Source organism: Mytilus edulis, chromosome 7 (genome assembly GCF_963676685.1).
Source record: "Mytilus edulis chromosome 7, xbMytEdul2.2, whole genome shotgun sequence".
Classification (NCBI taxonomy): domain Eukaryota; kingdom Metazoa; phylum Mollusca; class Bivalvia; order Mytilida; family Mytilidae; genus Mytilus; species Mytilus edulis.
In genome coordinates, this window is record NC_092350.1 from 39,230,520 (window position 1) to 39,245,861 (window position 15,342).

At 31.7% G+C, this 15,342-nt stretch overlaps 1 protein-coding gene across 1 annotated transcript in view; it reads left to right on the forward strand.

Annotated features, from left to right (window-relative positions):
• LOC139483115 (uncharacterized) overlaps positions 1-15,342 on the forward strand; it is a 48,312-nt gene that overhangs the window by 31,957 nt on the left and 1,013 nt on the right. The window contains exons 21-34 of the mRNA XM_071267148.1: positions 568-677; positions 1,342-1,446; positions 4,317-4,395; positions 4,653-4,767; positions 6,355-6,435; positions 7,320-7,429; positions 7,817-7,930; positions 8,471-8,632; positions 9,132-9,260; positions 10,071-10,201; positions 11,556-11,693; positions 12,619-12,742; positions 13,601-13,697; positions 14,680-14,787. Of these exons, the coding sequence (XP_071123249.1) occupies positions 568-677; positions 1,342-1,446; positions 4,317-4,395; positions 4,653-4,767; positions 6,355-6,435; positions 7,320-7,429; positions 7,817-7,930; positions 8,471-8,632; positions 9,132-9,260; positions 10,071-10,201; positions 11,556-11,693; positions 12,619-12,742; positions 13,601-13,697; positions 14,680-14,787 (1,603 nt within the window). The remainder of the gene's footprint in view (positions 1-567; positions 678-1,341; positions 1,447-4,316; positions 4,396-4,652; positions 4,768-6,354; positions 6,436-7,319; positions 7,430-7,816; positions 7,931-8,470; positions 8,633-9,131; positions 9,261-10,070; positions 10,202-11,555; positions 11,694-12,618; positions 12,743-13,600; positions 13,698-14,679; positions 14,788-15,342) is intronic.

Genomic DNA, 15,342 nt, shown 5'->3' on the forward strand with positions numbered 1-15,342 from the left:
CTTTGAAAATTATTTCAGATCTTTGTTATTGTAGTCGTGTTATACATTGGATGAATGGTATTTCCCAACTCATTACAAACATTTTTGCCCTCTCGAATATGTTGACAGCCCTTTTTGTTCGCCTATATATTTGATGTTTATATGTCATGGACTTCCTCTCTTGAACTTTACTTTGTGTTTTTTTTTATTATTTATTGTTATGCTTTTTCTACTTCATCATATAACTTTTACTATTACGAAACCAATCTAAAATATTGTTTCAATATCATGTGTATGTGCACTAGAAATAAGAAAGAACTAATTATTTTCTCGATGCTATACATGTAGGTCCATCACCAGCAATGATAAAAAACTAGGACATATCAAAAATGTATTTTGCAATTAATCGAGAAAACACCATAAGCTTTCCAAAGTTACTATTTTGTGGTCCTTAAAAACGATTCCGAATTGTATTCATATAATCAGTGTTGGAATTTGTTTTCCAATTTTTATAAAAAAAAACAAATAAGCGAAATATCTGTATTTGTTATCAACAAACTGAACTAATTCTATTAAATTTTACCATAGATCAGTTACTGCAGACCAACAGCTGAAGGAATGAATGTAGAAGCCGCTACGCAATGGTTAGACAATACACAAAAAGCTGTTTCAAATGTTTTAGGTGTACCGATAAGCAGGTATATATATCAACATCTCAAACAGTTCATGCGTTTTATTTTCGTTTTAGTACATTGTAGTGGAACAAGTGCTACATCTGAATATCTGAGATCCCATTGTTTTTTATCTTGGGTTTTGAGTTGCTTAGTTTGTATTTTTCTACTAAATGTTTAGTAGGCTGTCGATTTCGTAGGTTTCGTTTTAGCTATGTTATTTTATATTTTTCGTCAACTTATAATGTTTTACTGTGCCCATGTGGGGCCTCGCTTACCAAGTTAATCTCATATACTGAATGGTTCACCTGTCAACCCTGAGATTGTGAATTCGAAGTTCAGAAATAAACGTAAACGATAAAAAGTAAAAATATATACACTTCAAAAACTACATTTATAAACAAAAGTCTGAACAAAACGAATGCATAAATGAACTTTGGTTTCATAAAACTACATGTCTCATGGTATTTTAAGAATATTTAACCGATCCAAGACGGATTTTAAAAACTGAGAAGATGGGTCGCTCCATCTAATTGATTGATTAGACTATAGTGTGCTTTGACATTTGTAAATTTTCGGTTTCGAGCAATGATAAACAGATAACTATATCGGAATGTGCATCTGGTGCAGAACATGGGTTATTGTTCAAAATGCATAAGCTTTCAGTATAATGATAAAGAAATTTTTTCAGAGTAAATGTGACGGTAAAAAGACTTGGTGGAGCATATGGTTCAAAATTGACAAGAAGTGCTATAGTAGCTGCAGGTTGTGCATTAACAGCTCATATCATGAATAGGTATGTAAATATTGAATAGTTATTGTCATTTGTACATGAAAAGTGAAAATAAATGAAAATTCGTCGCTTCAAACAAAGGCTCCGTCTGAAGTCTGTATAATTTAGACTTAAATTTAAGTTGATAAATTCCTAATTGCTCTGTTTTATTCATCTATAGAGTTATCGTTATATGCTCTCAAATCAAAACACTTGGAAGCGTCAATTAAGAAGTGAATAATCTGACAAAGGCTATATGTGCAAGGTTAACAAATAATTGGTATATCGAATCATTTTTAAAACCTTCCGAATTACAATTTTAAATTTGCCATAAACTCAACAAAGATAATAGGCTGATACTATAGTCCTCCTCAAAGTCTAACTATATTACTGGAATTGAAACAGCTTGAAAAGTCAATCAATTACTGACTTGATTGGCATTTGTACTTTCTTTAAATGTCCTGTAACAAGTCAGGAATATTGCAGTTGTTATCAAATGCTTCGTTTATATAACCAATTTTATTTGCTAATTGAAAATTAAGCGGAATAAAATAATTTAAGACAGCAGAGAAGATAATTCTGTTTAATTGGTTTATTAACATAGATGTATTACATTTATGTTATTACTAACCGACTTAAATAAAAGAGTGAGCTAATAATACTCTGAATGTATGATGTCTCTAGTCTGGTGAAAGGGTCAGAGTGTCCTACTTAATTAAACTATAAATTGTAGAAATTAGATAACATGTTTCCACGTGCAGAGAAATTTCACTTATGACCAATGCATGATTTGATTTCATCTTTCTTATTGGTCAATGATCTTGCGGGTCAGCACGAGTTCACGTGTAAGTGCATTATGGTCACTTCCTTTTATCATCAGCATTTGATGTGTTAACTTGTGATTCTTATCAAACAATTTGTTCAAAATTTCCACCCTCATACCTCCCTTATGTTATCTTTTGAAGTAGATATGTATATATGTTTATTTATGGGGCAGATTTGTCTCCCCACCTTTGCTATTCTTTGTCATTTATTCAATTGATATGATATTAGTTGATGTAATTTCGTATTAATTATGTATTATTATTTCATATTAAATATGAACTTTTATGTCAAATGTTTTATTTGCAAAATGTATTTTTTGCATTTTATGATTTTGAATAAATGCCTTTTTTTCGTCAGTTTAGTTTTTATATCATATAGCAAATCAAGCTCAGACTCTGGCATGTGTATACATAGTATGTTTCTGGTATCTAGCTGTCTGTCTTAAATATATGTATGTTCGCGTTTGTTTTTGTTGCACTTCAGTGATTCTGTTGTTCCTTAGTTTTTCTCTTATAGATGATGTGTTTCTCTCGATTTAAGTTTGTAACCCGGATTTTTTTTCTCTCAATCGATTAATGACTTTTAAACACCGGTATAATACTGTTGTCTTTATTTTTGAAGTGTTATGAGAGAAAAAAAAACCAACGGTTAACAACTAAAAAATACTTAGTTTCGTTTTAATTATTTTTTAAATATTTTTGTTGTTGTAGTAGTTAGAAGTTAACCGATGTTCAAATCTCGTATAACGATTAAAAAACGACGAATCATAGTAGCAAACAAAAACTGCGGAAACTTCATGAACTCCAAAGCCGTGATGTAGTGTTAGTGCATCGGACTAGGTTCCTGGTTCGATTCCCGATCCGGGATTAAAATTTCAGGGACTAGATTTTCGTCTTTCCCTTGACATCATTTGCGAGTTTGGTCTTGATGAAACGATGATAGTCCGTCGGAAGGGGACGATAAATGGCTGACCCGTGTTAAAAGAGAGACATATCTCTTCCACGTAAAAGACACCCTTGTAGATTTCGAAAAAGAGTAGTCTAATGCCGCTACAAGGCAGCACTTTCGCCCGCAAAGTGGAAAGGGGTTAATATAAGTTGCAAAACTTGTTTCCCAATCCAATCTAAATACATATGTTTCAACTAAAGACTGCGTTAATTGATACGCTAAACGTCTCATTTTATGCATACTCCACAATGCATATCCACCTTCCGTCAAAATGTCACAATATGGAATCATAATCGGTACAATATACGGGCATTTAAAGGTGTAAGAACGCGTAAACATGTCGCTTGTCAGTTGAGACCATCATATCGTATTGATGAGCCAATTCGTGACATATTTTTTTATTTTTTGGTGTTTAAACGCAACTTTTAAGCACCGCATTTAGGCTATTTCGTGGCGGCCAGTTTTTATTGGTGGAGGAATCCGGTGTGCCCGGAATACACCACCGACCTTCGATAGGAAAACTTTCAATCATAGTCAATTAGGATTGGAGTCGAGTGCACCTGCATGAGCGAGGTTCGAACTCACAACCCCAGTGTTGGCTGGTGATTACAGTAGCTACTACTTAGACCACTCGGCCACCAATTCGTTACAAGGTATCGAGTTAAGACATGACAATTGGCCATTATGAGCTGTGTATTGGGACGATACTCAATCGAGAGGTTTTGATTTACACCACTAAGTATAGGTCTCCAATAAATAGTCTATTATCAAAAACACATGTGTGTAAGAAGTCATTTGGTGCATCTGGTGATTTAAATTAGTTTTCATACATGGGGTTGCTTACTATCTGAATCATGTTGCTCCTTGGAAGAAAATACGCCACTTACGGCAATACTCCACTTTGATCTGTGTTTGCTAGCCTCTCCGGATCATGTCATTTGTACCATTGCATTGGTATTGCCTAGAAATAATTTATCATTATCAGTCTACACTATTTGCAAAAATCTTGATGTGGTCAAAATAATTCAATCATTTTGGTGTACTAGTAAATAGATGTGTAAATAGAGATTGCATCTTATAAAGTTAAAGCATTAACAAAACATATATTTGACTTTATTTAGGCCAGTCAAATTGAATTTGGAGTTTCATACAAACATGAGAATGGTCGGAAGAAGATTTGCCTACAGAGCTGATTATACGGTACGTGTTATTCATGCTTTTAATCTGTCTATTTTCCTTTTAAAAGCACACCAACTAATGCATTGCTTAAAATTGTTTTCACTTTTAAAAGACATAAAACATATACATATAGCATGTTTTTATCTATTTCTTTGTTATTATGAACATTGTTTGATTTTAATCGATCGACATAACCACAGTATTGACATGCAAGAGAATGTTGTCCTCTGTGTAATGCATATGTCTTTTCGACTAACATATTTTCATTATTCGTACAGGTTGGGTGTACCGATCAAGGAAAATTAAACGGTATCAAAATGACAGTTTATAGCGACTCTGGTTATCTTGGAAACGAAGATCCGCTGAATGGTGTATTTGGACATATCGATAACGGTAAAAACAATTATATGAAAAATGAAAGATAACATTAAAAATATTAGAGTTAAATAAATAGTGAAATTCAACACACAATTCTTCTTTATAACATAAATCACAAACTTCTAACCTTTACTAAAAAGAATCTACCACATTCAATAGGTAATCTATGACTAACACATCTAAATGTACATAAGCTTTGTCTTTAATCTAAAGGCAATACAGTTGGATGATTGTTCATGTTGTTCTGGCTGATGGAAGTGACATATTTGTTTTCATTCGTCATTTTGTCTCGTTTAATAACTTTTTATATATCATGTAGTGCGACGTTCTTTTCGGCATTCCTTCACAGTAAGGACATCACATGTATGTCATTTTTGCTTTCAAATGAGTAGCGAGTTAATATGAAGTATTTTAATCTTACTTTCATATATTAAATACGTATAATGCACTCACTAAGGTCGTTATAAAGAACGCAACATTACAAGTTTGTCTAAATGTTCAAATGTTTTCGAGATGCTTTCACCTATTTTCTATCCTATAAAGCAATTTTTCAATGATCTACAAACAGTGTAAATCTGATAAGGATTCTTTTAAATTCTCAAATTTGAAATACTGTATGTAATTGAATGACTTCAATGATAAATTTCAGTTTTTTCCTAATGTCAACCCATTTTGTAATAGAATCAACCAGGTTATTGTGTTTTTAAATGGCAGAGGATGCTATTAATCAGTATTGCATAATTAACTACAGAAGTAAATTCGTTACGTTTAGCCAATAGTTTATGAAGGTAAACGAATCTCTTCCGCTGCTCACCATATCGTATGTTTTATTGGGTTTAAAACATCGGAAAACATGTTTGTATTCCCCATTTATGGGCATAATGTTTTCTGGTATGTGCGTCCTTTTGTTCGTTCGTCCCGCTTCAGGTTAATTTTTTATGTCGAGGTAGTTTTTGATGAAGTTGAAGTCCAATCAACTTGAAACTTAGTACACGTGTTTCATTTGATATGATATTTCTAATTTTAATGCCAATTAGAGTGTTTACCCCATTTTCACGGTCCACTGAACATAGCAAATGATAGTGCGGATGGGGCATCCGTGTACTAGGGACACATTCTTGTTGTGCTAACTTCACGCCCAAACATACATCAGAGGTATTGTGGAAGACCAAGTGAAAATATTACTCAACGATTTATTTGGTCTCATGAATAATTTCTATTATAATATCTGATTGTCTTATCTCGCAAAAAAATATGTGCCAATGACACAAATGTACATCAAATAAACCGCAATAGATCAAACAATGTATGTTTATTGACATGGGTAAATGTTTGTCTTGTTATCCACTTTGGCATTAACGTGATAATATGACTTTTAATCATTGATTTACTACCAATAATTATAGTTGGGAATATCGTTTTAAATAATATAGTTCTACTGATTTGTAGAAATACAACCTATCTTCAACAGCATTCTCACTTTCAAAAAGCTCTTTTATTTTATCTTATATAAGATTGTTCTAAAACAAACACGCAAAAGTCTCGAAAATTAATGTACTTTGATTGAACACAAACATAAATCAATTCTGTTTTACTCTACAGGATACTTCTGTGACAATTGGAATGTAACACCAAAGACTGTCAGGACAAACAAACCTGCTAATACATTTTGTCGAGCACCAGGTTAGTATTATTAAACTAAACATCATAGGAAGCTTTTTTTTCTCAAACATGTTGATTTTTCTAGGATAAAAACCATGAATGTAGTACGAACACGCTGTTTATAACAGTAATGTAGAAGAAGATCATTTTACAGCACTAATTTTGAAAAGTCAGATGAACATTTTGGCGAAACAGATATATTCGAAAAAGATAAAGATTAGAGCGATAAAGGAACTTTAATAACGAAAGAAATCATGTTTAGTGAAACTTAAATGTAACACGTATATTTCGATTTAAGGATGTTCGCTACTGTGTTTCGAAACAACGAACAATTTAAAATACAGTAACAGAGGGGCGAAAGATAACATAGGGACAGTCAAACTCAAACTCATAGATTGAAAATAAACTGACAACGCCATGGTTAAAAATAAAAATACAAACAGACAAATAATAGAATACAATAGATTAATAGTATATTAATAAAGGAATTAAAACAGCAGAAAAACAATGAATGGTCCGTAGGCATATGTTTGTTTTCGAGATATAACCCATTGAAATTCTGGCGGGAAATAATTTAATCAAGACTCATAAAAACATTAACAACCTTTTTCTTTTAAAAGATATCAAGAATTTTATAGGATTTTCAAATATGGCTTTTTAAACTATATGTAATCAAATTATAAAAAGAAAACTAGGGGTTGGAGGGGATTTTGTTTAATGGCTTTACATGGATAAAACCAGAGGATTTCGAGAATCTGGCAAACATTCAAAAACAAGAGCAGCGAATATTCCTAAGCTTAAGGGCATTCCCTTTTTATCTTTTATCGAGCTTATTTATTAATTAAATATTGGTCTAGTGTTATAGGCATTTTTTAATGTTGTAATGACTATGTTTTGTATCTTAGATTCGGCACCAGGAATTTTTATCATAGAATCGGTTATGGAACATATTTCCAAGGAACTGAATCTAGACCCAACAAGTGTTAGGGTACTGAATCTTTATAACAAAGGACAGGTAAGAAAATTATGGAAACATTTTTTTTAACGCATAAATAATGCAGAATTTCAAATGTAAATATCTGAAACAAATTCAGCTTGTGTGTGAATTAATTATAATTTTTTTGTTTTAATAAAAAGCGTATCATACATTTACGAAACAACACTTGTTTATCGATGTTCTAATCTCATTATTCAATCTAAGACACAAATTAAATAAATCAAAACATGAAGACAATGCATGAACGTAACAAGAGGGTAAAACTCTATGTGTGTTGACATAGTAAGCGTCTCGTACTTTGCATGCATAATCTACCCTTTGTTAGAAATTTAAAAAATTGATTGCTTATAATCATGTATGAAGCTATTTTACTTGTTGACTTATGTTATGATGTTTTACATGAAGACTACACCTTCAAATAGACCATTGCCATACTGTAATATCAGACAACTAACAACAGACCTAATGACATCCGCTGGAGTAACACAGAGACAGGATTCTATTAAAGCTTTCAACCAGGTGATATATTTAAGAAAATCCTTCATACTTTAAAAAAACAACTGTTTACTGTTTAATGCTAGCCAAAGCACAAACCACAATCTCGGAGATGTACATTTTGTAAGGGGCGGTTGGCGGGGCAATAAATACAATAAAAAATAAACACGTATATCTATTTCCTATACAAAGTTTCAACTGCTACTATAACAAACTGGGAAGGAGTGACCTCCAGTATGACAGGCCTGATTTATCAGATAAAGTAGAATGTCAAAACACTGCGGTTAAACAATTTGCAGACATCAATAAATAAGCCAAGCTGCAAGGAAATAAACACTAACATAAACTTTAATTAATGAACATAAATACACATGCAATGCTAGTTTTTGTTTTTGGACAGAATCGTTCAAATATAAGTCGGTGAACTTTTGAACATATATAAACATAATACTTAAAATGAAAAATGTGTTTATTTATAATCTATTGAACAAAACTAAATAATAACATAAACATTTCTTGGAATATTACAACTTTTCCTAATTTCTCCTCAATGATTTAATATAGGTAAATAGATGGAAGAAAAAGGGTTTGTCTGTAGTACCAGCTAAGTTTGGAATCGGATACGCATACATACATTACAATGCCATTGTAAATATATATGCCTGGGATGGAAGTATATCCATCGCTCACGGTGGTATTGAAATGGGCCAAGGAATCAATACAAAGGTATACAAATATTGTATTACAAATCTGCAAAAAAACACCCAAAAAACACGTGATAGGAAAGAGAAAGATCTAGGAAACCAACAAAATAGAGTTAACACTAATGATTGGAATTATATAGATACTTTAAATTGTGAAATAATAATGATTTTAATATTCATATTTTTTAGACACTGCATCGGTTTTAAAATACAGAAATTACGAAGAAGTTCCAAACTTATGTGTCTTCTCTCAAAGAAAACCCAACAAGGCGGAACCCTTTATTTATTTTAAAAACAAATCTTTAACTTTTACTTTACATTCATGAAAAAATCAAATAATTAGATTTTTATGCGCTCTTTATTTAATGTGTACATGATATGCAACACGAATGAAACCGATTATGTACGAAAAAAAATAAAAATAGTATTTCAAATCCTGTACATATTTTATATATATTTAGATAAATTTGATACCTGTAGTTAGAAAATTACAAAACACTGTATATACATCTGTATTGAAGGTAGCACAGGTCTGCGCATTTGAGCTTGGAGTGCCTTTGGATGTAATAACAGTAAAATCAGTTACGACAACATCAAATGCCAATGATTTTGCCAGCGGTGGTAGTACAACTAGCGAATTATGCTGTTTGGTAGGTGTTAAATGAATATGATATTTCAACATTATTTTTCCTGTTTGAAAGCATCGAATGTTTGTATCTTTTCTGACGTTTTTGCCACAGACGAAAGTTATAGTTTCTTAACGGGTACATTAAAAATAAAAGCTTATTTATTATACTTCAGGCAGTTCCAAAATTATATCTATAAAAAAGACGATATGGTGTGATTGTCAATGAGACAACCCTTCACAAGAGACCAAATGACTAAGAATTAACAACTATAGGTTTCCGTACGGCCTTCAACAATGAACAAACCCCATATCGCATAGTCAGCTATAACGGGCCTCGAAATGACAAATGTAATTTATAGTACAAAAAATGAACGAAAAACAAATATGTAACACAGCAACACTGATTTACAGGCTCCTGACTTGGGACAGGCACATACATACATAATTTGGCGGGTTAAGCATATTAGCGGAATTCAAACCCTCCCCTAACCGGGTACAGTGGTGTGACAATACAACATAAGAACGAACTATAAAAATCAGTCGATTAAGACTTAACTCATCAGATTGATACTCATAGAAATACATCTAACAAAAACACAGAGTGGACGTAGCCGGGTACTTGTACATTCCAACAACAAAAAGACACTAAGTACTGATCTGAGAGTACTCGCAGTTACTGACAGCTAGTTCAAAACCACCAACAACTAAAAAAAAATCATGCATCTAAGACTAAATTATCAATCAGTAAACACTCAGTTCATATATAGATTGCATTTTGTCTTTGATATAAAACACAGCTATGTAAGCCATTAAAGTAGTACATATTTTGTAGGCTGTTGTGAACTGTTGTCAGGCATTAAAAGCAAGAATGGCTCCAGTAAAAGCTAAGATGAAAAATCCAACATGGCCACAGTTGGCACAGATGTGTCAACATGCAAAAGTTGACTTGTCGGAAAGATATTGGTAAAATTGGTTGAACTTGTTCACAAGATATTCATTATCTCTTTTTTTTAAATGTATCGATACAGTTATATTTACTTGTCTGGTAAAAAGAAATAAATTCACAATTGGGAAGCTAAAATCATTTTATCGTAAAGTTTTGTTTTCAACCGACCTTCATTGTCTATGTCTATATGTAAGTCAAGATATGTAACAGACTTTAACTGTATCTGTTATATCCACTATCCCACGTTCGTTGAGAAAGATGCAATGAAAATAGTAACCAACGTTTGAATTGTTTTGTGAGTGATTATCATCTATATAAAGGAAAGCGTAGTCAAAGGATTCTGATTACTTCTTGTCTTTCTTCATTTACTTATCTGTAATAATTTGAAAAGTAACTCACCTCTCTGAAAAAAACAAATGCTAAGCGTAGTCAAAGGATTCTGCTTACTTCTTGTCTTTCTTCATTTACTTATCTGTAACAATTTGAAAAGAAACTCACGTCTCTGAAAAAAACCAAATGATTAACGTAGTCAAAGGATTCTGCTAACTTCTTGTCTTTCTTCATTTACTTATCTGTAACAATTTGTAAAGAAACTCACGTCTCTGAAAAAAACCAAATGATTAACGTAGTCAAAGGATTCTGCTAACTTCTTGTCTTTCTTCATTTACTTATCTGTAACAATTTGAAAAGAAACTCACGTCTCTGAAAAAACCCAAATGATTAGCGTAGTCAAAGGATTCTGCTAACTTCTTGTCTTTCTTCATTTACTTATCTGTAATAATTTGAAAAGAAACTCACGTATCTGAAAAAAAAATGCTAAGCGTAGTCAAAGGATTCTGCTAACTTCTTGTCTTTCTCCATTTACTTATCTGTCATAATTTGAAAAGAAACTCACGTCTGTGAAAAAAAACCAAATGCTTGTACATATTCAAAAATTATTGATGAATTTTCTTTTATCGTTGACAAGGTAACTTCTTCTAACGTATCTCTGCATTGAGATATGTATAGATAATTTAATCTGAAAGTCTTCTGATTTTCTGGGTTGTACTATCCCATATATTAGGTAATTATTGTTTTCCTTTGTTATATATTTTAAAGTCAAAATCAAAACGTATGGACGTACTGAATCATTTTTGTAATACGATATGTATATATTGTATAGTATATATCTTTTGCTAAATTAAAAAAAATGTATGCAATCGCAACCCTTGAGCATACATTTTGCTAGTACAAACGGGATATAAAAACGATGCCAGATGTATTATTGATGCTTTGAATGAGATTTGTTAGAAACTTTGAAATAATTTCTTGCACTTGCATTACGTTTTTTTCTACTGATTTAAATGATTTCCTGTTTCATACATTATATAGTGTTTATGAGCCTGGTAAGACTGAGGATGAACCACAGTACAACAGCTACGGTGTCACATGTACAGAAGTAGAATTTGACGTTCTTACTGGTCAATACCTCATCAATAGAGTAGATTTACTGTATGACTGTGGTGAGAGGTAAGACAACAGGTCTCTCGTCCTATTTTTGACATTTTTACTTAGTATATCTGTATATCTGTTTGTTTTGTTCACGCATCGTTGTTAATATATAAAATTTGATGCGACTGTCATACAGTGAGAGGTTTAGCTATCTATACAACAAAGTCTAATCCATCATTTTCTACATTAGAAAATGCCTGTACTAAGTCAGGAATATGACAGTTGTTATCCATTCGTTTGTTGTGTTTAAGATTTGAATTTCCATTTGATTAGGGACTTTCCGTTTTGAATTTTCCTCGGAGTATATTTGTGATTAAACTTTTTTCATAACACCTAATTTAAAACGTTTGGTTTTCGCCGCCTGTTGTGCATTCAGAATTACATAAAACTATAAAGACTATTATGCATGTTATGAGTGAAGCCAGTTTAACTCACCATTTTTCAGAAGAATCCTGCACAAAATAAGGAATATGAAAGTTGTTTTTCACTCGTGCCGTTAATTGGTTACTTTTTGAATTTGTCATTTTTTAATTGATCTGCATCCTTTTAGAATAAATTGTGATGTTCTTATATGGTTTTAATATTGATATATTATCCATATTGATTTCTACTCTTTGTGACATTCATGATTGATTAAGCCCTTTGTGAATTTCTTTTAATTATTAGTAAATAATCGTTTAGATCTTCCCCTGTTGTTATGTCAAAAAACAAAATGCAACAGTAGTAAACTGGTTTCCAAAGTTTCGTTTGTATTTAGCAAATAAGTATCAATAGATGAAGTAAAAAGGTTTTAATAGCTTAAACTCAAATATATAGAGCATTGTTTATAGTCTTATAGAGAGCATATAATCTTGTGAAAATTACTGTTCTGGTCAATTTAACTGAAAACAAAGTTTAACACATAATTAGTCAACCAGAAATAAAAATATTTATTCATTTTAAGTATGAACCCAATGATAGACGTAGGCCAGGTAGAAGGTGCCTTTGTAATGGGACTTGGATACTGGCTGACAGAGCAGGTTAAGTTTGACCCTCAGTCTGGTAGACTGTTGACTGATAGTACATGGGTGAGTAAAAAATAAATACAACAATCTATTTGTAATTAAATAGACTATTTTGAAGTAAACAATTATGAACGATTTACTTCATTGAACAGTCAACTCTTATTTTGACGCAATCACGTTACATTGAAATATTGCATGTGTACAGAAAATAATGCACGAATTTAAAAGTCATCACTGCTTAAAACCATTAACTATGGCAACGTAGTATACCGGTGTTCAAAAGTCATAAATCGATGGAGAAAAATCAAATCTGGGTTACAAACTAAAACCGAGGGAAACACATCAACTATAACACATGTATAACAGGAAAACAAATGAACAACATAAACACTGAAGTGCACAAATAAAAACCAACACCAACAAACATAGAACTAACTAGTTGATAACAACTGCTATATTCCTTACTTGGTACAGGACATTTAAAGAAAAAAATAGTGGGTTGAACCTGGTTGAATGGCTTTCCAAACCTCCTATAAATCATATTCAGTACTACACAATTTCGTATTTATTAATATAACATTATCATTAAGCAAGCACAAAAAAAAACCATAAGCAATACAAGCTATGAATACATCAGCAAATCACGTTTCAGCATTTTGCAATAAACAAAACCGAATTTCTGTATGAAATTACGCTAAATAGGTATTTCCATGTCTAACAGTTTAGAAATAAGGATAAAGAGACAAGCTTATCCTGCAATAAGCAAGCATATAATAAGATATTGTAACCAATGATCAAATTAATGACGTACTTTATATGATTCTGGACAACTTATCATGTCAAATTTATTCAATATCTATAATTTGTCTAACATGTAAGGGTGATTTTACAACAATAGTTTAATTTAGTGAATTCTTATAGGAATACAAGCCACCGATGGCCAAAGATATTCCAATTGACTTCAGAATACAGTTGTTAAAGAATGCACCCAATCCGAAAGGCGTTCTACGATCAAAAGGTACGCGTTTTGCATTTCACATGTGGGAATATGATATGATAAACGTTTACATATCTAAAGTTATCAAAATAATGTTCCCGGAATATATTCGAAAATAGAGTCTTATAGAATGAAATATTCTTCATCACAATGAGCAAATCCCTTTTACGACAAATACAAAATGTGAAAGTGTGTTAAGATGAATACTTATTTAATAATATCTTCACACGTAAATGAGCAGATATATTGATATTCCACTAATAATATCAAAACAAGTTTAGATATATTACAATGGTATTATGCTGAAACACATTTTCTATATCTAATTCAATTTTGCATAGGCCTATAATGTCTCAATAATAAGAAAAGCATAACCAATTTAAAAGACACAATACAAAGGCTATACCATTAATTTAGAAAAAAATTATAGAAAACAGTTACAAAAGGTAAATCCTGTAAAGCGCTACGGATGTATGGAACAACGTGTAGTATTCAATTTTAATAAGCGTCATTGCATATGTCAGATCTTATTATTCATTTAAACGAAAAAAGACGGAGAAAACCAGCATATTAATAACGTTCGTAGTTAAGTTAAATCCAGATAAGTACACGTGAGTGGGACGCAAAAAGTGTTATTTTTATTTGTTGTCTTTTCACTGATGCTCGAGGCTAAAGTACTGGAAAATTGAAAAAAAAACTACTAATACAAACGTTACAGAGTGTACGTGTACCAAATCAAACACGGTCAAAGAATAATTTTTATAGAGGAAACAATTCATACAGTCATTATTTAGAACGAATCTGACAAGATGCAAATGGTATACAGGTTTCAAGCATACCTTTAATATTTAAATGATTCTGTTTTTGGATTGGATTTGGAGAAAGGGGTGTGCTACACAGTTGTTGTGTTTTTTTTCTCTCTATTATATTTGAATAACGTACATAAGTTTATAATCATTATATCAATACAAGTATTGAAACCACTCATGTTTTCTTACATTAGCTGTAGGAGAACCACCATTATGTATGAGTACATCAGCTTTGTTTGCCTTAAAACGTTGTGTTGAAGCTGCAAGAAGGGATATACAGAGGGATTCATTTTTCCCGCTAGGTATTTTGAAAATTAATGTTGATAGTAAATAAGCTCAAATTACTCTGTTTGTAATAGAATATATAAAACGAATTTGTTTCTTCAAAAATGTGTATAGTAATATTTACACTTGTCTAACAATTTTCCACACAAATGTGTTCTAAGTCTCGTCTTATTTAGTATATTGCCAACAAGGTCAGAAAAAAGAGTATGTTAGCAAATTATCAACACGCTGGTATAATATTGTAATTGACAATAAAAAGTAATTCATATATGAAATGCAGCAATGCCAATTTTGAAGTCAATGGTTTGATATGACGGCCGGGGATTGATACCGCAACAGAAACGCACTCCAATCGAGGACGATACCATGATATCACCAAGGTCTTGATAGGCAAATGAATCACTGCATAATCAGAGAGTTTGATTTTATTGAAGTAAATAGTCCGTTTTGAAAAAGTAATCTACAGTGTCTTTTTAAGTTGTGATTTAATTGTAAATGTCATTTGCACTTAAAGTTGAATCGTTAAATATATCTCACTATCAAATAAGCAGGTTTCACATATTTGCAGTTCA